At 40.4% G+C, this 26,419-nt stretch overlaps 1 protein-coding gene across 1 annotated transcript in view; it reads left to right on the forward strand.

Annotated features, from left to right (window-relative positions):
- zgc:110329 (uncharacterized protein LOC550500 homolog) overlaps positions 1 to 26,419 on the forward strand; it is a 506,110-nt gene that overhangs the window by 238,651 nt on the left and 241,040 nt on the right. Inside the window, exon 3 of the mRNA XM_039768433.1 lies at positions 25,650 to 25,724. Coding sequence (XP_039624367.1) covers positions 25,650 to 25,724 — 75 coding nt within the window. The remainder of the gene's footprint in view (positions 1 to 25,649; positions 25,725 to 26,419) is intronic.

Raw genomic sequence — 26,419 nt, forward strand, 5'->3', positions numbered from 1 at the left:
CAGGTAATGCGGGATACAAGTTTAATGAGAGGACGCAGGATATAAACGAGAGTTTTGATCACTTTGTAACTAAGTTAAAAGTGTAGGTGAAGGGGTGTGCTTATGCAAATTCCGAGAGACTGTGTTTGTGGGGGATTGACAGTTAAGGCGGGTGAGGGAGTCACGTCATCATCTCCCCTCCCATTCATCTCATTTCGCTCTGAGCTGAGCTCCGCGGCTAACGCTGTCTTCTGAAGCAACTTCGTCAGACTGCCACAAAATACTCACAGAAAAATCCACAAGTTAATACACACGCTGTCTCTAGAGTTTCTCCACACTGCATCCTCCAGGCACTACTTACGAAAGGTTACATTGACAATCGTGTTACGTTATTTTTAAAATCTTTCCTTTTCTTAGCACAAGCACAGCTGAGAAGCTTCGATGCATGTGCTCCATAACGCGTTAAAAAATAATGCATTTAATCACACTTTGCATTACAAGCAAAGGGGAGCTTTTGTCAATGCATGATTTCCTGGTACACCGATTACATTGATCAGCGCATCCCAAATCATTTTACCCTCGCACCACCTTAGTTCGAGAAGAAGTATGAAAAAATATGAGGTTAACACTGAAAAACAGATCACCAATTCAAGCTTTATGAATAATTGATTCGCCATCAATAATTGTTTTGGTAAAGCCATCCTCCTTCCATTTTATCATTTTTCCGCCATTAGCCATGATTAAATGAATGGTAAATAAAGTAAGAGCAAAGCGAGGGTGACTTATTTAGGCAGGCTTATATATGACAGCAACACTCATGACAATGTCAATCATGTTACGTTATTATTAAAAGGTTTCCTTTTCTTTTTCATTACTTCTTTAACACACTACTTCTCCACTGCGGGGCGCGGGTATTTTGATATATATATATATATGAATGACCTCCAAAGAGCGCTGAGACTTTTGATATCATGAACGTGTCTGCAAAAACTGTGGTCTCCTGCCCTGCAAAAGTCGAGCAGCCAGCGTGCGTGCATAGCTGTGCCGGCCTTTGAGACGCTGACTGCGCTTCTGCCTTAAGTCAAAGTGAGCACTTTTAATTTTTTTCATCCTCCCCCTGCGCTATAGCCCAGACAAGTGCAAACACGGGACCCCTTTTCTACACCACGGCAAAATAATATTAAGGCGATTCACACTTTCTTTTGCACGATATCACGATTATGAGGTCCTCACCTCGGATTATGAACACACGCACACGAGTGGAGGACTGACAGTGCCATCACAGCCGATTAATGGCGGGGCGTCTCACCAGTCTACACAAGACCCACGCGACTGTCCCCAAAAGGCGATCATAACGCCAGCGAACACATCTCTATACTATATAAAAGAAAAAGGCAACTTTCCTTTCTTTACACCTTTTTTCCTTTTTTTCCCAAACCAAAGACTTTCTCTCTTAACACTGCAGAGGACACAAAACTAATTTTCTTTAAATGCCGGTAAGGCACATTACCAGAGGCACAAATTTGAGCGTTCACATAGAAAATGTAATTTCTATACCACAGCCGTCGTGTAGCGCCTTTCAAAAGGGATCAACTACCGAGAGATGATCCATATACATTTTAGCTGCTAATAGTTACTTACCTGTTGTGTTACACAGTCTTTAAAATGTAGTTTACCCGCAACCACTCCAGTAGTGCTCAATGTACCTGTACTTCTTAAAACGTTAATGTTTTACTGTTTAATAACTTATAGACTATATTTTATTATTTTTCCCTTGCACTCAGTGACCAAAGCTATACACACACATATAGACACATACAAACATACACACAAGTATATGTATGTGTATATATATGTATGTATGTGTATATATATATATATACAGACACACACACACCCTATCTACATTTTATATATATATATATATATATATATATATATATATATATATATTGTGAACGCTGGCCCCAGCACAGACAGACGGACGACATATTTTGCTCCACACACTGTTTATTTACAAATATATACAAGTTCTTAAGTTGCGTGCACTTACACAACCCCAGTGCCTTCAGCACCGAATCCCCCAAAAGTCCAGGGCCCACAGTCACTGTGCCTTTCCTCTGGCCGCCTCCTGTCCTCTCTCCAACTCCGTCGGCTTCCTCCCGACTTCCACCACATGACTGGAGGGAGGCGGCCCTAAATAATGCCCCGGATGAGCCCCAGGTGTTTCCGGCCTCTTCTCTTTAGCCACGCCCCAGCGTGGCGGAAGTGTCGGCTGCTTTCCCGGCGGCTCCTCCGGCGCCACCAAAGTCTTCCCCGGCACTTCCTGGTGTGGCGGAAGTGCCGGGCTCCCGGGATAATTAGGCACCGGGGCGCCGCCTGGCGGTGGCCACGGGTCCCTACAGGGCTGGGCTTCAAAGCCCTGTACCCGAGGCCCCTGCCTAACCAGGACGGACGCCCCACTCTGTCTGGAGGAGGCACTCGCCCTCCTCCGGTCCTCAAGCGTCCCGCCGGGCTCCAGCCCCAACCGGCAACCGCACGGGATAAACCGGCATCGGGCGCCGCCTGGCGGTGACCACGGGCCCCTACAGGAAGGGCTTCCATGCCCTCAACCCGTGGCCCCCAACAGAACCAGGACGGACGCCCCCTCGCGGTCTGGAGGAGGCACAAGCCCTCCTCACGTCCTCCTGGGCGCCCCGGCCGGGCTCCAGCCCCGGCCGGGGGCCACAGTGCCCCACCGCTAGCGAGGACACGTGGGTCCGAACGGCACAACCCGAAAGGGCAGCACGTCCCCGGTGAGGGTCCTACTATGCCCCCAGGGTCCAACACGGCACCCTGGGACATCCGTCTTCGGCACCCCGCCGGCGCAAACGCCCCTGTGGTCTGCGCCGCTCGCCCCGCTGTTCCCCCCAGCGGGGTCACTGTAGGCCTCCCGGCGTGGAGCACTCCAGAGCGCCCGCTCCAGGCGGGCAGGTCCCCGCTGACGCCGGCCTCAGCGCTCGTCGGGGCTTCGGGCCTGTAAAATAAAGGAACAGAGGGCCAGAAGCACAGCCAGGACACTCACCCCGAGCGCCCCGTCGGTCTCCGTATCGACCGTGCTCCTGCCCCCCTCCGACAGCCCCCAACTTGCCTGCTGAAGTCCTCCGCCGCAGGTTCCATGCCCGTCCGCTCGTCGGCCTCGCACCGCTCGCAGGCAGCTCGCCCAGCCGCCCAGGGATCTCCTCTGTCCATCCAGAGGGCGGCCCTTCTCGGACGCGCACCCAGCGCGCGTCCTCTCCTATCGGAGGAACCGGCATTCACCCGCCGGTTCCTCCTTCTTTTCTTGACGCGCTGGACGGTCTGGGTCTGAGCACAGCAAAGCTCAAATCCAGCCCGTCTGCGTCCAGGCAGAGCGACAGGAGACAGCTGCAGGCTTGAAGCGCAGGGCGCTAGGACCCAGGGCACTCAGCAGCCCCGATCCTACCAGCCCTTGCGTGTTCGAGCTCCTCGCCTCGCTAGCTGTCTGCACCGCCGCATCCGCTGTTGGGAGGGCGCCTACCGGGCCGTGTCGTCCCGTAATCGGTCACGGCCATGTTCGCGAACCCCCACTTGCTCTACGGAACGGCAACACTCACCACTCCCGCCGTGGTCTGCCTGCCTCGGTTCCAGCGCCGCGCCGATCCTCCGTCTCACTCGGTGTCTTTCTCGACGCGACCGCCATCTCCATCAGCTGCTCACACTGAGCGGCGAGAACACGTAGCAGCTCCTCTAAGGACGGCTTGGCGGGCGAAGGACTCCTCCGCCCCACGCCGAGCCGCTGGTGGAGAGAGAGAGACAGACGTCGGTGGGCTTACCTGTCCATCAGCTCCACGCGACGCCTGCCTCCTCTGGGCCAATCCCTCTGGCCCAATCGGGTCTCGGTTTGGCACGAGACTGGCATTCCTTGGGCCCGCCTCTATCCAATCATCGGCGGGCACGCAAGACACACCGGCCAATCCCGTGCCTGTCAGCGGGCGGGACATCCGCCCGCGGCCATCTTGCCTTCCCTGCTCGAGTGCGGAGACGTGCCTCTTCGCGTTGTGGCTGCGGCGATTCCTTGAGCCGCAGCGGCTCCGTTTCCGCAGCCTTCTTTGCTGCCGCCGTCGCCGCGCTGCCGACAGCCCGTGGCCCGGCGTGCTCCTGCCACGGACGCGGATCCGGTTCGTCCCTCCCTGTAGGAATAGAGGTAAGACCGACCCCGAAGGGCCGATGATTGCAGGGCAGGGCACTTACCTCCCGGATCCCGCCATGCCGAGGCCCCGCCGGTGTGGCCTTCTGTGCTGCCGCGCCGCCTGGCTGTCCGCCTCGACAGCGCGACTGGAGCCCGCTGCGCTCCGGCGATGTCGGGTTCTCCTCCGCACTCGGGGAAAGCCATTCCGCTGTCCGGAGGCGGTTTCTGGGGCGAACGCTCCAGCGCTGTGGCCGCGGGCGCTCCCGCGGCCAGTGTGTGGGGTCCGCTGCTGCGCCGGGCCGTTCACAGAATATTTTTGATTTAATAACACAGGTCCCCGCCTTGAACCAGGCGGAGCATCCTGCCGACTACGCCACTGTGAACGCTGGCCCCAGCACAGACAGACGGACGACATATTTTGCTCCACACACTGTTTATTTACAAATATATACAAGTTCTTAAGTTGCGTGCACTTACACAACCCCAGTGCCTTCAGCACCGAATCCCCCAAAAGTCCAGGGCCCACAGTCACTGTGCCTTTCCTCTGGCCGCCTCCTGTCCTCTCTCCAACTCCGTCGGCTTCCTCCCGACTTCCACCACATGACTGGAGGGAGGCGGCCCCTTAAATAATGCCCCGGATGAGCCCCAGGTGTTTCCGGCCTCTTCTCTTTAGCCACGCCCCAGCGTGGCGGAAGTGTCGGCTGCTTTCCTGGCGGCTCTCCGGCGCCACCAAAGTCTTCCCCACCAGGAAGTGCCGGGCTCCCGGGATAATTAGGCACCGGGGCGCCGCCTGGCGGTGGCCACGGGTCCCTACAGGGCTGGGCTTCAAAGCCCTGTACCCGAGGCCCCCTGCCTTAACCAGGACGGACGCCCCCACTCTGTCTGGAGGAGGCACTCGCCCTCCTCCGGTCCTCCAAGGCGTCCCGGCCGGGCTCCAGCCCCAACCGGCAACCGCACGGGATAAACCGGCATCGGGGCGCCGCCTGGCGGTGACCACGGGCCCCTACAGGGAAGGGCTTCCATGCCCTCAACCCGTGGCCCCCAACAGAACCAGGACGGACGCCCCCTCGCGGTCTGGAGGAGGCACAAGCCCTCCTCACGCCCTCCTGGGCCCCGGCCGGGCTCCAGCCCGGCCGGGTTACATATATATATATACACACACACACACACACACACACACACACACACATACATACATACATACACACATATATATAATTTGTGTGTGTGTATGTATGTATGTGTGTGTGTATATATGATGTAGATAGGTATGTGTATATATATATATATATATATGTGTATATGTAGATATGTATATAGATATGTAGATATGAAGATATGTATGTGTATATATATGTATATATATATATGTATGTATGTATGTATGTATGTATGTGTGTGTGTGTGTGTGTGTGTGTGTGTGTGTGTGTGTGTGTGTGTGTGTATATATGACAGCAGCAATCCAAGCTGTGAGAAAACAGTAAAAAGGAGGCGTGTCAGACGTCATGGTACATTTTCTGATGCAGCTACCGAAAACAACTTTGTGACGCTGCCGCCAAATACACAAAACAATTACTTTGACAATCATGTTACATTATTTTTAAAATGTTTCCTTTTCTTTTTCATAACTTCTTTAACACATGACATCGCTGCGAAGCGCGGGTATTTTGCTATATATATATATCACAGCGACACTCATAACAGTGACAAAACAATTACATTGACAATCATGTTACGTTATTTTCAAAATGTTTCCTTTTCTTTCTCTTTCCTTCTTTAACACACTACTTCTCGCGCCAAGCTGGTATATATATATATATATATATATAGATAGATATGAGAACAACATATAGATAGATAGATAGATAGATAGAGAGAGATATATATATATATAGATAGATATGAGAACAACACTCATATCAATGACAAAACAATTACATTAACAATCATGTTACGTTATTTTTAAAATTTTTCCTTTTCTTTTTCGTACCTTCTTTAACACACTACTTCTCCGCTGTGAAGCGCAGGTATTCTGCTAGTACTGTATATATTTATTTATATGTACATTAATTAGATCTGGTTGTTCTACTGTCAACTTTAATATTTAAATGTTTTAATTAGAAAACCTTTTTCTGATAAGAGTGAAGGTTTGTTTTACTCTTTAGTGGTTACATTTTGTTTAACATTCCTTGGTTGATTTTGTATTTAATATACTTATATTTATTAAAATTACCATAGTATTAATTAAACATAATAAATAATCCAAGTAAATATGGTATTGTTTTTGTTGATTAATCTGTGGAAAGCACCTTGAGTTGCATATACTGTAAATGAATGATAAGGTGCTAAAAAATAGTCATTAGTATTATTATTATTATTATTATTATTATTATTATTATTATCATCATCTTGGTATGGTCACTTTTGGTTTAGTTTTCACTTTGTTTTAGTTTTCATGTTTTGTCTCTCCCGATTTGGTTTGGTTTATTTTCTTTGGCTTTCTAACCCCAGGCTGTGCTTTAACTATGACACTTCTAATCCCAGAGCTAACTCTTTTTGTGCTTTACATTTCCCAGTCATTTCTCTTATGCCATTTTATTATTTGAAATATTGCCTCTCTGTTGAAAATTTCATGCCTCATTTACATCATAATTGAGATCTGGCCAGTTAATAACACAGGAAAGAGACATAAAAACTCCAGTTAACATAATTTCTGCAGTAAGTAAACCTGTGAAGCGTCCACTGTCTTTTATAAGTGACAAAGACACAGTTCTGTTGACCAGCATTAAGGACGAGTATGGCACACTAATTAAGGTAATTATTAAAATGTTTATATTAACCTTCAGCTTTGTCATTTTATGCAATTTTTTGCCAGTCTTTCCATCCTATGCTGAATGTATTTTCTTATCTAAAAACATATTGCTGTTTGTTGTATGTGAAATTGCCTTACTGCCAGGTGCTTTAGCCCAATGGTCCAGCTGTACTGGCCATGTTGTTTTCTCGGATTAACCTTGGATGTGTGTGCACATGTAACTTACTGTAAATGCTAGAGTTCCTTATTCTTAGTATTAAAATAAGGAACACCTTTTTACTTGCACATTTGCACTTACAGTTCAAGCTTTATCCAGTCACTGCTATGCAATGCAAGGCAGTGAAAAGATATGAAAAGTCCAGAAGGTCTACGGTTTTCTTTTTACAAGAGAGTAACAGTAATTAAAAAACAAAAGAAAAGGATGATTATCAGGAACACATCGAGCACAAGGCATCATGCTGCTTAGAATGTGGCTGAATGGCACCCTGATGTTCACCAATCGCTGAGGAAGACTTCCTGACAGTGCTAAATTTGAAAAAGCCACCAAGAGTACCCAATATGTGCTTCATCCACTTCATAAAAGTGATGAAGAAAGAACAAATATGTAGCACAATTTTTTCAATTGTTTGTTGGCTTTGCACTGTCCAGCTAACACCTGGCCGCACTGAAGCCAGTGCTGGCACCGGACAGCCCTAGAATCTTGTGTCAGAGTCGAGCAGTGTGTGATGTGAGTGTTCTTTCTGTGCTTTAATAGAAGCAATTAAATAATAATATTGCTTTTCTTTAATAAAAGCAATAGCTTGTCCTTTATTTATTCATAATAAAATTCAGGTGGTTCAGTTCTGGCACTTCATAACTTATTTAGTTTTCCTGTACAGCAGGTAGTTTCAAGATTCTTAGTTTACGTAATGTTTAAATCTCTTTTGCTGTATTTTGTCAGATGATAACAATGTCAGAGGGTATCATGATGTTCTAATACCAATCGGGACAGACCAGTTGCCAGCATCTTATTGTTTGTGCAAATGGTGCCTATACTTGCATGTCTTTTTAGCAATAGAAAGGACAAATATTATTAGTTAGATACATTTGCGTTTACACAAGAATTTTGCTTTATATGTGCAGACTTCTCTATTATACCCATTCCAGAATTTTTACTCCAGTAACACTTCAAATGACCTAGTCCAGGGGTTCTCAACCTGGGGTGCCAGATGGCATTTCAGGGTGTGTGACAAAGAGGAAGCCTGTGTCGTGATTCCCCATTTTGAGTGAGGTGCGTTGACTGACTTTATTGTGGTGTCTTGCAGTGTGCCATCATTTGTAGGTCATTTATTAGTTTTGCTCATGTTCTCTGATATATAAAGAATCAAGCACTGTGTTCATTGCGGGTTCCTTGCAGCAGGCAGAATGTTCATAAAGGCAAATAACTTCTTTTAAGAGAATGGAATTTGGACCTTGGAGTGATGTGTAGAGAAAGGTGAGGTCTTGTATTGATTTCTATGCAAACCCTAATGGTGAAACATCGCTGATTTCGAGATTTGATTGACATTTTCACCCATGACAAGGTGCTAGATGCAGCATCTGCTGCTTACATTCAGCCCATCTCTTCTGCTGGTGGTCCTGACAGTAGTACAGCACTTTTAACTGAGGGCTACATCTGTTTTGAACTGCCATGCAGGTGTTATTGATGGACAAAGCTTGCAGATGGTGTTTCATTGTTTAGCAGTGTGCAGCTACTTGTTGCTTCACGGGGTCTCCAAACCAATCGAATGTGGATCGTGTGTCATTTCCTAACGATCCGTGATGGTTTGTGGGATACCCTATTTCCTAAATAAAGGTAAATTTCTTAATTTATATTTAAATTTTATGCACTTAGTTAAAGGCCTCTTTTTGAGTTTAGTTTTGTCACTGTAGTACTGCGTGTGCTTCAATTTGTGCTTCAAAAGGTAGAAATTTGACTTCTTCTTCCTCAAATGTGATGTTACATTTTGTGGAGGGTACAAAAATAAAGCAAACATTCTCTAGGTGTTTGAGGCATAGAAAATGGCTAACTGGCCAACTTTAACTCCCTGAGTATTTTACAGTATCATAAGAGCCCTAAATAGCACTCTAAGTACTGTTTAAGGATTACAGACTCAGAATAGAATGAGCAAGTCCCTTTTATGGTCGTTCTTGTTGGACATCAGAAAGCTCTCCTACAAGACAAAACTCAGTCCTCATCGAAGAGTCTGTGAAACCATGAGTGTCATCTCATTTTCTTCATGTCTGTTTTGAACGCTGTCCTCTCTGCATATCCCTAATGTATTGTAAAGTATCCATACGGATACTGCTTTTTAGGTTCTCATATTTGTATTAAATAGAATACACCTCATACAGCATATCTCATTTAGTAAAGATTACAGAGTGTCCTATCTGAACTAGCAAGTGGGAGATGAATAATTTTATTGACTGCACTTTTATTTAAGGACTTGCAGTCTATGAAGCATATTAGAAAATTGTTGCAGTATCACAAAACATGCTGATTCTTCCCCCTGAATAGCTAATAAAGCCATTATCCAAGTTTATCAGTGAATTCCAGCCATTAAGCCATTAAGTTACAGCCATAAAGTCAGTCTTTTGGTTTGATAAAGCAGATCGGCTGCTCTGCAGATGTGGACTTTTAAGTAAGTCAATGAGATAAATAGAAAAATATTAAAGACACTATATAAAACATTCTGTATATAGATAAATAGAAAGTTCTTTCTTTCTTTCTTTCTTTCTTTCTTTCTTTCTTTCTTTCTAACAAACAAACTTTATTTATCCCCAGGGGGAAATTTGGCTTTTTACACTTTTTCCACTAACACATCCTGTTGTTTTGGGATGAATGCAGAAATCTGAGAAGGAACAGGTATGGTCTCTGACTCATTTTGACTATGCAGTGTGTGCTTTGAACTATTTCTTGGATGTAGATGCAGCATAAGGGATTTTGATGTGGACACTTTGGAATGAAATATCACAGAATAACATTTGGATAGAATGATTGCAAATAGCACAAGATTGGTGTTCAGTTTAAGTAGTATAAGCCTGCAATGCAACGTAAAAGTTGATAATGCAATATAATTAATAGCTTTGTCACGGTAATTCTAGTCCAAAGCCATTAACACAACCACATCAATACTGAAACAGAAATGTCACTTGGCTTTTCAGGGAGGAGGGAACCTGCCCCTGCCCTTTGCTCCCCACTTTCCCAGACTCCAGACTCCATTGCACCTGTCCAGAATCCGAACTCCAGATTCCTGAAGTTGTAAGGCAGCAGTGCTAATCACAGTATAAATATTCTTAAATCAAAGATGATTATACAGTTATCACAGTAAGAGATAATGTCCTTTCTCTTCTTATTCAAATTTCTATAATAATCAAAACAACACCTGATAATTATGAGGATCAATTAAATAATATTTTGAAAATGTGAAATTCTGGTGTAACTGCTGTAAAGAACACAGAGTTAAACACGTTTGATTTCACTGCCTTCTGATTCCTTCCATATTCTCCAAGTACTGTACCATACAGTGCCATCTCCTCTTTTGCTGAAAGTTTTTGCAAAGTCATCCTTAGGCTTGTTTGTGTTCCTAATTAACAATGGTATTTAATTATTCAGAAAAGGTTTAGTAAATACATTATCCTTGTCATCAAATGTTTGTGTCCTGTTCATAGCGATAAGCTTTCTTATACAGCTCAGCATTGGCTATTTTAGATACAGGGTGTCCTCGGGTTACAACGTCTCGACATACAACGTTTCCAGTTTACAACGCTCACTCCCATAAAAACTTAAAAAAATCAAGATTGATTAAAGGTAAGGATTATTTTTTACACTCATTTTTTCTGTTACGACAGTACAGTGTACAGTACAGTATATTTATGTCATTTTCCTTTTTCTGCGGCTTAGTTGTGTTTTTATGTTCTAGATTATGATTTTGCAAATGTGTTAGGATAGGCAAGTGACTTAGGCTAAGGTATGTTTCAACTTACACCAAAATTCGGGTTACATCACTGTTGTAGGAACGGAACTGTGTCGTAACCCGAGGACCCCCTGTATTTTTCATAACTTTTAGATACATCATTGCGTAATCCTGATGTCCTCATAGACTGAAGCTATTTCTGTGGTAAATGTATGAGATTATTTTTTTAATAAGAATTACTTCTGAACATTTTTAAATCACCTCAGTTTTTATTTGTTTTTGTTTGGCACCTACCTCCTGACTGATATGATACACCATTTTACTCGACTTAATGTCTACTTATATAAGGCATTCAGCTTTTTGGGTTTCCACCCTAATTTTTGCTCTCTAGACCTGAAAAACTCTTTTTAGACCATTTTTGAACCATATTTTATGCGGGTGATTACATCATCAAGAGTAAACCAGTAGGTGTCTTCAGCAAAAGCAATTAGTAGGACTTTGTGTAAAATTATGAATACAACATCAGCTGACCCCAGGGGTTCAAACACTAATGGAATACGAGGGGTCAAATTTACTCAACATAGAAAAAATGGGGATTGGTAATACAGACATGTGGATGGCTGTTTCATTTTATTTAAAGTTTGTTATTTTGTGGAGATAAATTTAATAGTTCTTATCAGCTCAATTTACTTGTGAGCTAAATTATTAATGAGTAATGATTTTGATTCCATAATATGAGGAGCATAGACTGGAACAGCAATCTATATATATAATCGACCAAGTCACCCGACCATGGGGTACGCACAACGGAGCCTTGCCCGCCAACTCTAACACTCCTCCCGCGCCCACCCTCGCTCTCGAGGCATGTGCACTGGCTGCTCATGTGCCTCCCCTCAATACCTCATCAAACAAATCCTCAGTCGCTTTGGTCTCTGCTACAGTCCACATGCACCTCTGAGCCACATTGACTTTTCATTGTTCTTTTCGGTTCTGGCTGCTTTGTTTTGCTAACGGGTCTCTCTCATTGCTGCCGTCTTTGTTTGTCCCCGCAAGCTTCTGTTCTAGCTGTTGTTTCTGTACCCCTTCTTTTTTTCCTTTGTTAGACCGACACCGAACCCGGAGTGATCGCCACTGCCCTATCGTGATGCTGAATAGGGGATTGCTGAACTGTGTTTTTCAGGAAGTGTTCACCCATCAATGAATAATTATGAGGCGTATGCCATGCCGCAAGTTGGCTAGTAGCATTATAATTGCAATTGCGACTTGACAGAAGGTTGTAGATTATTATCTGTGAAAAATAGTCAGTTTGAGAGTAACAACAATACGCTGGTGAAAACAAAGAATATTGTCTGTAATATAAGTTGAGAAACCTACAGAGATGTGACATATTGTAACACTAAATAAAATTTGAAATTCTCTATGCAGTTTTGTATATTGTAGTTTCAGTTGCAGATGAACTATACTGTATAAAGCAAGATTTAATTATCAACAAAAATCTGCTTCAAGTATTAGTTTTGTTAGAAGTCATCAGAGATGAGTGAACTCTGTGGATTTCGCTTCACTATGAGTTTGGTGAAATCTCAGAAATAAGGGATGAGAAACCGAACTAGTTTTGAGTGAATTATGATGTTGCAACACTGTTTCACGTGTCCCTGAGGCCAGAGAAGTGTCTATCAACCATGCCGGACTGATTAGATTGGGAAAAAATGTGACTTGAACTATGAGGCAGTAGTGCTAACCAGTACATCACTGTGCCCCAAGCAACAAATGAGGCAGATGGAGCAATAGCCACAAAGAAAATACAACAAATGGCCACAAACTAGCAATATGTTCAAAATTATAACACACTCATACAGCTCTGATCTTCAGGGCACTGATTGGCAGTGCCACACAGCATTTCTTGAAGTTATCCCTTAGCCACCTGATGGCATGTTTCTTTTGTTTTAAATCAATTTGTGCAGATGCGCCACACTTTTTTCCTCCATGAAGAAGATGCATTATAAATAGTAATACATCTTGTGATATTACTATTTCACAAGGTCTCATGTGTTTTCTAACTTGGGGAGTAGGTGGGGGACGGCTCCTTTAAAGTTTGTTTTACTGACCATGTGGTTAATTGTATATGCATTCATTCACCTCGCATGTGAAATTAGCCATGTGACACTGCAGATTCAGTACTGTATATTTAGCGGCAGTAACCATAACATTCTCATTATGGTTTGAAATTATACTGCAAGTTTTTTTTGTTGCAGGGCTTCAAATCCACCTGGATTAAAATGCAAGTTAGTGACATTACACATTCACAAAGTAGTGAGAGATTAAGCATAGGTCAAAAGTGGTAGGCAACATAATCAATTATCAAAACTAAAACAAGAACCACAAATCAAAATAAAACATAAATGAGACCAGAGAACCAGCAGAGACCAAGAAGAACAAAAATGAAGTTTTATATCTCAGTGAAATGGATTATTCATCAAACTTGGATATTTCAGCATTGCCAACATAGTTTTTAAGCTGTTGTTCTGATGACATCTCAAATCAGCACATAGCGGTGAATTTAGAAAACCATTACCAAGGAAACAGAGAATACAAAAGGCTACGCTAATTGGGAAAGCAAAACAGTATTGTGGCAAAACATAAACAATTATTGTGCTTCTTAATTAACCCAGCTATACCATTTCTTAACAATATTTCAAAATTCGTGTATATGAAACCCCAGATTCCATATAAATTCTGCCAGGAACTTTATAAAAAATAAATGCATTTATAAAAATTAAGATCACAACATTAAGCTGAGTTTCCAGGAAAGTACTGTATTAGACAAACAAGGTCCCTGGTAAATACATCATATTTGTTGTAATAAATGCTTTGGTGAATTTCCCCAATCAATACTAGTGGTCTTACTGAAAATTAACGATATTTTTATTTTTAAGTTTTATTTTCTGAACTACTTTAATATACTTTAGCACCTTTATGAGTTTGATATTGTCTACCAATTATAAAAGTGATTATTTTATGAATCTGAAATCCCACTCTTTCCCACTTTTTATTATAGTTAAACTGAGAAATATGACCAAACCAATCTATTTTTAGTCTAGATTGATCTTAATACTATTTAAATTGGTATTCTGCAGCAGCATCTTTAACGTCAAAGATCTGCATTTTTTTAAGTTCATGATTAAGATCTTTAACATTACTGCTGTGTAAGTTGGAGTCTTATATTCCTGGACTGTATAACAAGGAGACAGGAAGTGTTGATCACTCAACAGGGAGGTAAAGTCTAGGCATCCATAATCTCGGTTTAGTAAAGTCTGCAGGCTTTTATTACTAACTATCTGAAGTGGCTGAATGGAAAGTCTCCAGACCACCCTCCAGAAGATCAAGCTGCATGCTGTCTTTGTGCACCCCAGTTTTGAAGTGTCAGTTGGGTGGCAACTCAGCGAAAGACAATTCGGCGAAGAAACAACTTGGTGAAATACAACTCGGCGACATCCTTTATCAGATAGGTAATAGTTAGGTTCAAAGAGATTTTTTAATTATATTTAAATGACAATGTGATTTAAAATGTTGAAAATAAACTTATATAATTGATGAACAAACTTTATTCTGCAGATGGAACAAACTCTATCTTACATTATCTTCTGCAACCAAAATTGCTAATCCTTTATATAAATTGTACTGATTATAATCGTATGATAATGATATTTAAAGTACAAAAGGTGACCTGCCATTATAGCTTAAGGAATATCTTTACTCTCAGCATACTGGGACTCTTATAAAGCAGGTGATTCTGTGGATTTTCCAGCGCCCTGCATTGTCATTTAAATATCATTAAAAAATCTCTTTGAACCTAACTATTACCTAATTGGTAAAGGATGTCGCCATGCTGTCTTTTTACCAAGTTGCCTTTTGCCAAATTATCTTTCGCCGAGTTGTCCGTCACCCACTTGTGTTTTTGCCGAGTTGTCTGTCGCCCAGTTGCCACTGAACGTGAAGTGTCACATGTGGCCGGTTGGAGTAGCTAACTTAGTAGTCACTGCACAGCAAAAGCTATTGGTCTCAGATCAGTAATCTCATTTCAAAGGAAAAGTGGGAAACAAAGAAGCAACAACTCTGAAAATATGTGCTCAATTTATTTTGGGCTTACTTTTGACAGCAAATTTGATTACAGATAATAAGCCAATGTGGCCTTTTCAGCATTGAATACTGAAATACATTGTGAATGAATCTATTTCATTTCCACCAAGAGGTGTTTTAATCAGCTCAAATCTGCAGTGATGTCTGTTGGTATCATCCTCTTATCGCTGAATGTGAAGTATGGGTTCAATTGTGTTCATAATTTGATTTTTTTAATTATTTTTAAAAGCTATCTCAGGGCATGTCTGGGAGTCATGCTGATCTTTCATTCAATGTGCTGCTGGTTATTTTTTATGATTTTATTTTTCAAATTAATAATTTAATCTTTATTTAAATTACCCCAGATTAAATTAGGTTGTTTATCAAGAACAAACAAACATCCAGTGTGTTAGTAATGTGCTTTTAGGTGATCACTGTATCTATAGTTGAATTTCCAAAACCTCTAAATAAATCTCCCTCTAGCCATTTGTTTTCTGGAAACTCCTAATTCTGTATTAAAGTTTCAGGGGACTGAATCTTACTCTGTTTGGACCAGGTAGAAGGTAGAAAGGGCAAACTCACATACACACACACACACATTAATATTTTGCCAGTTTAAAGGTGTTACGCAATCTTACACACAAATCTTCAGAATGAGGACTGTTTGATTCTACTTGTTAAATGGCATTGCCTGTCTCTACTTTACATATTGTATTAATGCAGTCATTCTAGTGCATACATTAAGATCACAAGAGGACTTCAAAAAATTCCAAGTTTGAATAAAACATCTGTAGTAATTGCTCACTTTAGCTAAAGAGCCCAAGACTGTATAAATTGTATGCATGGATAATGTAAGATACTGTATGCCCCATCTCTCTTAACAACAGGGTGAAGACTCCTGCCCTTCAGCAGTCTACTGCTCTAATATTTGATAGACATTTTTTTCTTAAATTAGAGGTACAGTTATAGTATAACCAGTTGTTACTGAACCTTTCCCATTTTGTTCTCCTTCTTGCTACCCTGTGTGCCAGTTGATGCCACATGTACCTAACTAACCAAGCTACTCTAAGTTTCTGGTGACTGAATGAGATGCCAGAGTGGTTGGAAATCAAGAGCCTCAACTGATACTGATAAAGCACCAGTCAGTCATGTTATATTGTTATCCAGCAGAAGGGTGCACACTTATTTTTTTAATTACTGAAACTGAAATCTTTTCCCAGTACTCATACTGGAAGTATGGAACTGGCTAGTAATTTAATGCTGGCTTACACCCCGAAACAAGCATACTTAAAGCAGCCCATTGAATCACCACATGTCAACAGTGGAATCATGATGATTATATTTCTTGTTAACCCAGCAGGGAGTACAAGAGTAGTTAGCTTCTTCATCTTCAGATGGTTTCCTAGTATGCAAATGCTACAGCAACCTTTTAGATGATATAGTAAGAACAATCATACTAAAAGCCTTACAGGAATCAGTTTGTCGGGAACAGCACTGTTGGTCACAACTGACACTTTTGTTTTTGTTTTTGTTGTTTTCCATAACATGTGCCTTGACAAAAGTAAAATGAGGCTTTCTCAGTGAGACCCTTTCTATGCATCTTTGTTCTTGTTCTTTAATGATCAGGCAGGTGCAATTAGCCTCCTCCATAAAACTACACACTCTCAGCCAATTACAGCAAAGAAAACACACATTGTTAGACATGTCTCAGAGTGTCTTCTGCCTACCTTTGTCCATTTAAAACATAAAATTGGAACTGAGGCCCCCTGAGGCGGTGAGATTCTCAAATCTCTTGACCGTAAGTAGAGTCAAGTGCAAAATCTACAGCTGACAGCTACAATTTACATGTCTCCAAGATAAGTGGCACATATCTTATTCTTTAAGTATTGATTTACCCCTTGCTACAATGCTCCAGTTTTGGACTTAAACATTTGCCAGATCATATTATTGTTATCTCAAGAGTGAAACAGGTTGCTAGTTGGCTTAGTTCGATGCACATTTATCTTTAGCAGCTTGAATGTATTATGAATGCTCTGGCTCAAAGGCAGTTATGACCCCATGAAAAGTAAAAAGAAAAAAAAACCAAAGAGCTTCAAAAAACCTTGAGGTGTCTTACCAGAGAGAGAACCATTTAAAATCTGGCTAGAGCAAAGACAAGTCCACAGAATATTTACTGAAGGACATTTATTAACAAATAGGAATTGCCTAAGGCAATCCTAGAAAACAAAGTCAAAAACACAGTCCATAACAATAGTCAAGTTACAGACCAGAAATGACTGAATGCCAAAAGAAATACAAACATAAGAGAGTAATACCAAAATATCAAAATCCACCTGAGCACATTCAAATGAACCACACTGGACAGCAATTCCCAGCTTGCTTTTATAAGACTGGGGGCGGTCCCTCTACTTTGATGGATGGGTGGCCCCACCTACTGGGGGATTCATCCACAAAATAAACGAACATAAGAGAATTGCAAGAAAGGCAAGTAGACGCTAAATAATATCTAAATGGAGTAAAATCATTAATAAAAAAATAAATGAACAGAAAAATATAATTAAAGAATAATAGAAACAGTGAATGATAATGAAAAATGAACTTAGAAGATAAAAAGAAACAGAGGAGTTACTCTGACTTGACAAAACAGAAAGGATCACAGAACATACAGGTGTTGATCTTCTTCAGGAATAATGTTACCTATATTTTTTTCCTTTCCTTTATTGTCCTTGTTTACTTGGTCATCTATTAACATTACTAAAATTACATTTCAGTCAAAGTTGATCTGCTCTTCATTTAAGTAGATCTTGTATGTCTATGTTTGTAAATGCATAGTTGTGTATGTTACCAAAAACAGACTAGCTGTGTTAAATTTTATAAGACAATGTGCCTCAGTTGTAGTGCTGTCAGTTAATCATGTGTATCAGAAGTATTTTTTTTGTGTACAATATTTGGAGGGTTGTGTGTTGTAGTGGTTAAGGCTTTTGGCCTAAGACTTCAAACCCCGACAGCAGATTCAAACCCTGCTATTGGCACAGTGTGGCCAAGAGCAAGAAACTTCACCTGCGTGTGCTATAATTGGGAAAACAAATGAATTGTAATAAATTACATCTTAAAAGTTATTAGTCACCATGGATGATAGTGTCAGTCAAATAATAAGTAATAATAATAATATTATTAGTCTACTGGTGCTGCTTATTCTTGAACATACTATTGTGATGGACAGCAGAGGTGGGCTGCCCTTACCTGGCCGGGAGGCCGATGTAGTGGATTATTTTGTCTTGGTAGAGTAATATATTACTCTACTTTCCCCTTTTGTATTATTAGTATGTAGCCTTTGTCAGAATGCCTCAAATCTCACAGACTTACCACTGTTTATAAAGTATTGTACCATATATCTTCTCCCCACCTAACCTTCTATAACCTCAGGCAATTAGGTGTAGTAGAAGACAAGCAGGAGTTAAGTTACACTTTAAACAATGAATTATTGATAATATTCGTATATAATAACAATATGCAAAGTATATATTTGAATATTGGCAACCATACAACCTGATAAATGCTGATGTGTAGTTTTAGGCGGCACACAGACTTGCTAGTTACTTAAAATGTCTCTAGTTAAGGCATCATTTGTGGTCAGCTTTCTTCAGAACAGGCTACATGCCTGTCTCAATATGATTACCGAGCTGTGCTCTTCATTGTGTTGTCTTTTTCAGTTCATGGTGTGAGATGGCCTTTCATCAGTTTGGTAAGAGAGAGAGAGAGCGAGGTAAAGCAAGCAAATTTATAGATTTTCTGCCCAACCCCTAGAGCCAATAGGGCATCGTGGTACTTAAAGGTTTTTGATACAAGACAGTTCCAAACAGCGATACTTCAGACCAAAGGGTGGACTGAATACCCTCACACCTGCCCTCCAAACCATGTGTTAAGGTAAAGCTTGGCAGTTAGGTAGCCTGGCTTTCCTGTGGGGGTTGACTGAGAGACTTAAGCAGAGAAATATTAGCCAAACTTGTTTGAGGCACTTCCCCCAAACCTGTCGTAAAATTACAAAGAGACTCATTCCTAAAAGGGGGGTAGGGGTTCAAAAACCATCAAACTATTGCTGTTATTATCAATAATGTTACACTAATATAACATTGCTTTGTCTAAGTTACAAATAAAGACATACAAAATATTTATCAACTTGTATGCAAAAATTCACATCTCAACACGGGTGGACAACGGCATTTCTGGTATATCTGGGTCCACCACTGTCCACTTAGGGGTCATAGTCAGGAGAGGAGTTGGATAAGACGAAGAAAGGAAAGGAAAGAAATGGAGAAGAAAAGAAGTGTTGCTTATTGTGAGACCTGTGAAAAAGTATTTTGTTTAATAAAAACGGTAATTTTGAATCTGGGACTGTACTTGGTGTAATTGTGTCTGAGGTGTGGGGGGTTTGTGACACCACACTAAATACAATTGCATATAAGTAAAACATTCCTGCATTAGATACATTTCTGCTTTTTCTAGCGATTTGGCTTTTGTTGCTGGTGATTGCAAAACCCAGTTTTACAGGTTTGAATTGAAATGGGTAATCCATAGAAATAATGTGAAATATGAGTATTTATTATTATCATTATTAGATGTTTATGATTTTCACTTGTTTACATTGTTCACTCAAGTATTTCTTTTCGTATTTTTCATCAATTGTTTTTCTTCTTTTCAGCAGTAGCTCAGTCGGTAGAGCGGGTGGTCCAGCAATCGGAGGGTCGCAGGTTCGATCCTGGCTCCCGGCATGAGAATGCAGCTGTTGTGTCCTTGGGCAAGACACTTAACCTACCTTGCCTGCTGGTGGTGGTCGGAAGGATTGGTGGCGCCAGTGTTCGGTAGCCTCACTTCTGTCAGTGTGCCCCAGGGCAGCTGTGGCTACATAGTAGCTTATCATCACCAGCGTATGAATGTGTGTGTGAATGGGTGAATGACTGTTGTGTTGTAAAGCGCCTAGGGGGGTTCTTGAACTCTAGTTAGGCGCTATATCAAATACAGGCCATTTACCATTCTTTTTTTTGACATAGCCATAGGCAGACAATAAAGGTCTAACACTTAATTGTATTTTCCTTTTTTTATTTAACAACAGTGACGTTTACAGGCTGCACATGTAGGCAGCCCAAGTGATGAATATAATTGTTTATGCTTCTGATATTTTTTTTTCTAGAAGATAACTGACGATAATGTGTTTTGGAGGCTTTTGAAATGATCCAGGGTCTGCTTTTGAAGTCCGCAGATATCAATATATATGTAAAGAATTTTGGAGAGCAGAGGGGTGCGGCCTTCGATGTAAGCAGACGTGGGTGGTGTAGGGGTCCACTTTAATAGTCAATAGGTGGGAATGCATATTATAGTGGAGTTGCTCATGGGTGAGCCATTAGTTTAAACCTGTGCCCTCTGTCCCCATTGTTTTGTATCCAAGGACATCAGTTCTTCCTCTAATTCTCTCCCTGTCCATTTTTATTTCTAGTGAAGCAACACCTATGCTGTGAACCAGCACTTGTGGTTCATAGTGCACTTGCTAACATTGATCTTCATTAAGCTTTGAGAACTTTCTCTATTCATTTCACACCTCACTGTACATGACTCATGTGATCAGGTGTTTTTTTTTTTCTTGTCCATGACACTGTCTGTTCTTCAGTTACCTGACCACCTGATTGGTTAGTGATGCTAGCGGTAGCAGTGGTGTCAATCAATTCTGTTGCGTCATTTGTTTGTATAAAGCTACCTCTAAGAGCAGCACAGGGCATATCCATTAGCATAATATTTTATAAAATGTATTGCCAAATAAGAAAAACACATGTTAATTTGATAATGATACATGATAATTTAGTTTTTTCTATAACATTAACAAATTTCATTCAAATCAGTCAAAGCATTTTTCAGGATTTGGGGTATTTTATTTTTCTTTTGTCCAGGGGTTTAACACCTTATTTTTGAAATATCGAAATGCCCTTTCTTAGCAGATGCTTACTGCCTTAGATTTTCATCCCCATAAATTTCAGCTTTTTAATTAAACAGGAAATTGTGTATGTTAATAGCTGACTAAGTAAGTGAGCCAAGTTTGCATTATATGTACAGAATGTAGATTTGCAAATACGTTTTAGAATAATATTATAGAAGAAAAAACTGAATTGAATTGACCTGAACTGAACTATGCTTTATTGCCACAGTTATATTTTATTTCTGGAGAAAAAAGAAGCACTTACAGTAGTTACACTCTCATATTAATGATGTTGGATAGTTCAGTTCAAGATATGGCTTAAATAAATGAATGAAAAAATATGTGTAATGAGACATACAAACATATACTGTACATACATTTGTTCTTAAAGCTGTTTAATCCAATTTGGCATTTGGAGTTTCAATTGAATCACATACACTTACTGTATTTATTAACACTGGCTTCTGTTTAGGGTCACCAGTTAATAAATAATAATAATAAATTTTATTTATATTGCACTTCATATTTTAGAAATCTCAAAGTGCTACAGAGTAAAAACAAAAATAATAAAACAAGAAAATCTATGTATACTTTAACAAAATATCTTTCTAAAAATAGTAAGGCTAAGATGGACGTGTTCTGCAATGTCGAAAAAAAATAGGAGTACCTAGTGAGAATATGACAGACCCATATATACAATTTTATCTTGACCTTCAGAAATAATTTAATAAGGTGCCACATGAGAGGCTGGGCATCAAACTAAAAGAAGTGGGAGTTCAGGGTAATGTTTTTAGATGGGTGCAAAATGGCTCAGACACAGGAAGCAGAGGATGATGGTGCAAGAAACCTTATCAGAATTGTCTGATTTTAAGAATGGTGTTCCATAGGAGTCAGTGCTTGGGCTGCTACTATTTATAACAAATATAAATAATTTGGATAGGCATTTAAGTAACAGGTTGGTTAAGTTTGCCAATGATACCAAATAGGTGGATTGGCAAATAATCTAGGATCCATTAAAGGACTTAAGACAGCATGCAGGTTTGGGCAGATTCATGGCAGATGAAATTTAATGTCAGTAAATGTAAAGTATTACACATTGAAAGTAAAAATGTTAGGTTTGAATACACAATGGGAAGTCTGAAAATCAAAAGAACACCTTATGAGAAGGATTTAGGAGTCATTGTGGACTCTAAGCTATTGACTTCCAGACAGTGTTCAGAAGCCATTAAGAAGGCAAAATGTCAGGTTTTATAGCGCCCTGATGTGTGGAGTACAAGTCACAGGAGGTTATCCTCAACCTTTATAACACACTGGTGAGGCCTCATCTGGAGTACTGTGTGCAGTTTTGGTCTTCAGGCTACAAAAAGGACATAGCAGCGGTAGAAAAAGTCCAGAGAAGAGCGACTAGGCTGATTCCAGGGCTACTGGGGATGAATTATGAAGAAAGATTAAAAGAGCTGAGCCTTTTAAACAAAAGAAGATTAACAGGAGACATGATTTGAAGTGTTTAAGATTATGAAGGTAATTAGTACAATGGACTGAGATTATTTTAAAATGAGTTCAACAAGAACACAGGGAAACTGTTGGAAACTTCTTAAGGGTAAATTTCGCCCAAACATTTGGAAGTTTTTCTTCACCCAGAGAACCATAGAAGCATGGAATAAGCTACCAAGTAGTGTAGTAGACAGTAGGACTTTAGGGATATTCAAAGCACACGACCATTAAAAATGCAACATTACTAACCTCTGCTCCATTGTTTTAAAATACAAGCATGCGATATCAGCATTTTGGAGAAGCACATTTACAAGACCCAGTGATGACATTAACTATGTAATCAATAAGAGAAGTCAAAATATTTGCTTATTTTTTTTATTTTTTAGCACTTTATTTATTTTCTCCAATATCACAAAGATCAAGGTGTCCCATATTGAGGTTGGGTGGCTCTTTCATTGTGACATTGTCACTTCCAGTGATACATCGGGCTTAGTGACTTTTACTGTTTGTTTAACATAATAAACTGTCTCTGAAACTTTTTCAAGCTGTAACTAAAATCTTTTTCATTAGACTTTTTCCTTTATTGTGCCCTTTTTTCTTCTTTTAAATATGCCATTATAACAAAGCTTTTTCTTCCTAATTTTATAGCCATCTTTCTTTTTGGGACTTGTAATTATTTAGTATAATTATATGCACCATTGGTTAAATGACATCATATAATCAGAGTTTTGAATATTTTTCCTGAAAATATCTAAAAAGGATAAGAAAATGGATTCAATATATTATCATAAATGAATGATTCTCTTATTAATGGATAAAATAAATTCTACTGAAAGCAACCTCAGGCCAAAAAGTGTGCCAGGGCCATGAAGAATTTGCAAAATAGAAAGAGTCACCTGGGATAAAACTTTGATTTGAGTAGCATGCTGGCAGCTACCGTAGCACAACCATCAGTAAGCTCAGTGGCAAGTCCAGTAAAAACAAAAGAAAGAGAAATCAGTCCTGACCTGATCAAAAAGCCACACACATGCCTAAATCTGATGAAAGTGTTAGTAACCTAGAGAGTTCAGCAATTTGTATTTGAAATGCACTTTGTTAAAGCCTTATAGCTAGGGTGTAAATTTTAGTTGCTTATGAAGGTTGCTTCTCTACCAAGAACTTTAAAAGTTGTCTCCATGTATTAAAACTTTTTAATTGTGCTCCTGACCATAACAGGACAATATTGTTATGGCCAAAGACATGGCAACTGAATTTACTAGCCCCTTTATTTGCCTGGTGAAATCAGGATCACCCAGAGGAGGAGGAGTTTGGTAGCATGCATTGATACCACGCATTGCTGCACCAACCACACAACAAACCACCTCATGATCCCAAATTAGGACCTGAGCACAGCCATGCAACAGGTGACATCTCCACACCACACTAGTTCAAATGGAATTGAACAGTGTGAGTTTTTATACAGTGGCTGGTGTGCCAATCCTGCCAGCAGGCCCAGAGTTTTCCCTGCAAGTTGGAGGACCTGCTTGCAGTTCTGGATGCAGGTTAACATCCTACCAAGGACAGAGCAATTGCAGGATGTTTTGTTATTTATTCTCTCAACAGCATACTCACAAATTGTACCCATAACATATTAACATGGCTGTCTGTGGTGGAAGAGGAGTGTGTTGCTTTACTGTCCATTTAAAGCATAAGTACACTGACATAAACAGGTTTTTGGAGGTGAAATCAGAGTAGAGTTTTTAGTACTTGATTTTAGGTGAATACAACTATGCAAGTTACCAACCTTGACGAAAGCTAACCTGTTTTGACAGGGACAACCTATGAGATGGCTCCATTTCTGTTGTAGAGGGCTACGTAAACAAAAAAAGGGGGATTTATCCACCCATTCACTAATTCATTGCAAAATGATGAGGTGCTGGATCCCATTCTGGCAGCATCAGGTCTAAGGCAGTGTGCCAGTCCTAGATTGAATCTGAATGCATGAATAAGCCTTTTATTTAGAAAGAAAAAAAAAAAACACAATCAAGTACCGTATATACCCACCTATAAGTCAGGTTTTGAAACCAGAAAAATTGATCATAAAATTAGACCACGACTTGTACGCCCGTTCAAAAATGCGACACTTAATTATTTTTTCATATTTTTTACATCTTCTTGCCTCATTCTGTCTCACATCAGTTTCTCAGATGCATCGAATTTTGTTGCAGTTACCAATTTCTTTTGCTACTTCAATGACGTTTAATTTAAAATCTACTTCATATTTTCTTCTGATCGAATGCTCCATCATAGATAAGGGATGCTCTTACGATAAAGTTGTATAAGGGTGTGAGATACAAAAAGCACAAATCAGTGCAAACTTTGCTTCGGAATAGTTTGGGTATTACCGTGAGGTCATGTAGGCACAATAGAGAGAGAGAAAGGTTAGGAGCACCCGCTGATCCAGCACATTGTCTCACCCACACAGAAAGAAAAGGCAGTGTGCTCCGTGGTTACTCTGTCAGGTGGGCATTAGCATATCATAATCTCTTGGTCTAATAGTGTGAGTTTTCCGCATTCGACTTATATGACAGACATTATAAAATACCAGAAATTATATGGTAAAATCCCGACTTATCCGCAGAAAAACTTATCTGCGAGTATTTACGGTACACCGATCTTACACTGGTCAAATATATGACATGTAAAAGAGTCTAAAATGTATGTGACGATTGTTAACCATGACATGAAGCACCTCACTAAGTCATATGTTTTGGAAACACTATATACTCAAAGACCATTTTGTGTTAAAATATTTGTCTGTTTCTATTAAAATTGTCATACTGTATATCAGGTTCAGATTTGCACAAATAAAACTTTGTCCTCTTAATCACAATTTATTCTTGAACTTCTAGAAGCAACATTGTGGATGGTGTGGCATTATAGTCAACAGACACAAATCTTTAGACCGCTGCCTATTCATGCATGTGTGACAAAGTATGAAGATATAAAAGATTTGTGGCAGTGCTGTCATGCATTATTGACCTTCTGAAAGAGAATTAGAAAAACTGGAAAGACATGGCACAATAAAGGGAATCACACATACGTTGTACTGGAAAATGAGCCGAGACTCAATGAGACTGATTCTGAAATGATGGCTTTCTTTTCTTTCCTCCTCAGTTTCTCTGTGTCCTGAGTGTGCTCCTGGTGCTGCAGGCCATTGCCTTAATCATCGCTCTAGTCTTTGGAAACAAGGTATGTTATTGGGTGATGAAGGGACACAGCTTAATGGGATTTTTGTGCTTTGTATTTAAGATGCAGAGTCAGTTAGGTGTAGAGAGGTTCATGCAAGGATAGAGACGCCTAGAGGTGCATCACGGTAGATAGAGCCTTTGAGTCTATATTAACTAGGCACCTTGCTGGTGTAAATGTCATGATATACTGTCTGGTCAGTGTATCCCATGTTAGATCCTCACCCCATTCTTCACTAATGATCAGCCTCCCATTGAGCAAAATAACATTTCTGAAATAAAAAAGGCCTCAGCTGAACATGAGATGATAAAACCAGGTCATGCAAATTGGTCATGATTGATGGGGGTCAGACAGTACAAGCAAATAATCAGAAGAAGCTGACAAACTTGTAATCATAGTCATCTAGCAACAACAACTGGGAAGAGAGGAAGTACGTGTGAATACTATATGTTCTTCCTGAAGACTGATAAGAATAAGAATCTTAGTCAACAGTCAGAAACAAGTCAGTAACCAAAGGACACTGAAGTCATTGTCAAAGCCAACATGAAGATTAAAACATAATCGAAAAGGATAATATTTGCTGAAACCAGAAATGTGCAAACCTATATTTGTATCATTAATCACAAATAAAAAATGACCTGTCATGCTGGTATTTAAAGTGTGACGTCAATGACATCAGATGATGTGACGTTTGAAAC

This window comes from Polypterus senegalus, chromosome 11 (genome assembly GCF_016835505.1).
Source record: "Polypterus senegalus isolate Bchr_013 chromosome 11, ASM1683550v1, whole genome shotgun sequence".
NCBI lineage: Eukaryota > Metazoa > Chordata > Cladistia > Polypteriformes > Polypteridae > Polypterus > Polypterus senegalus.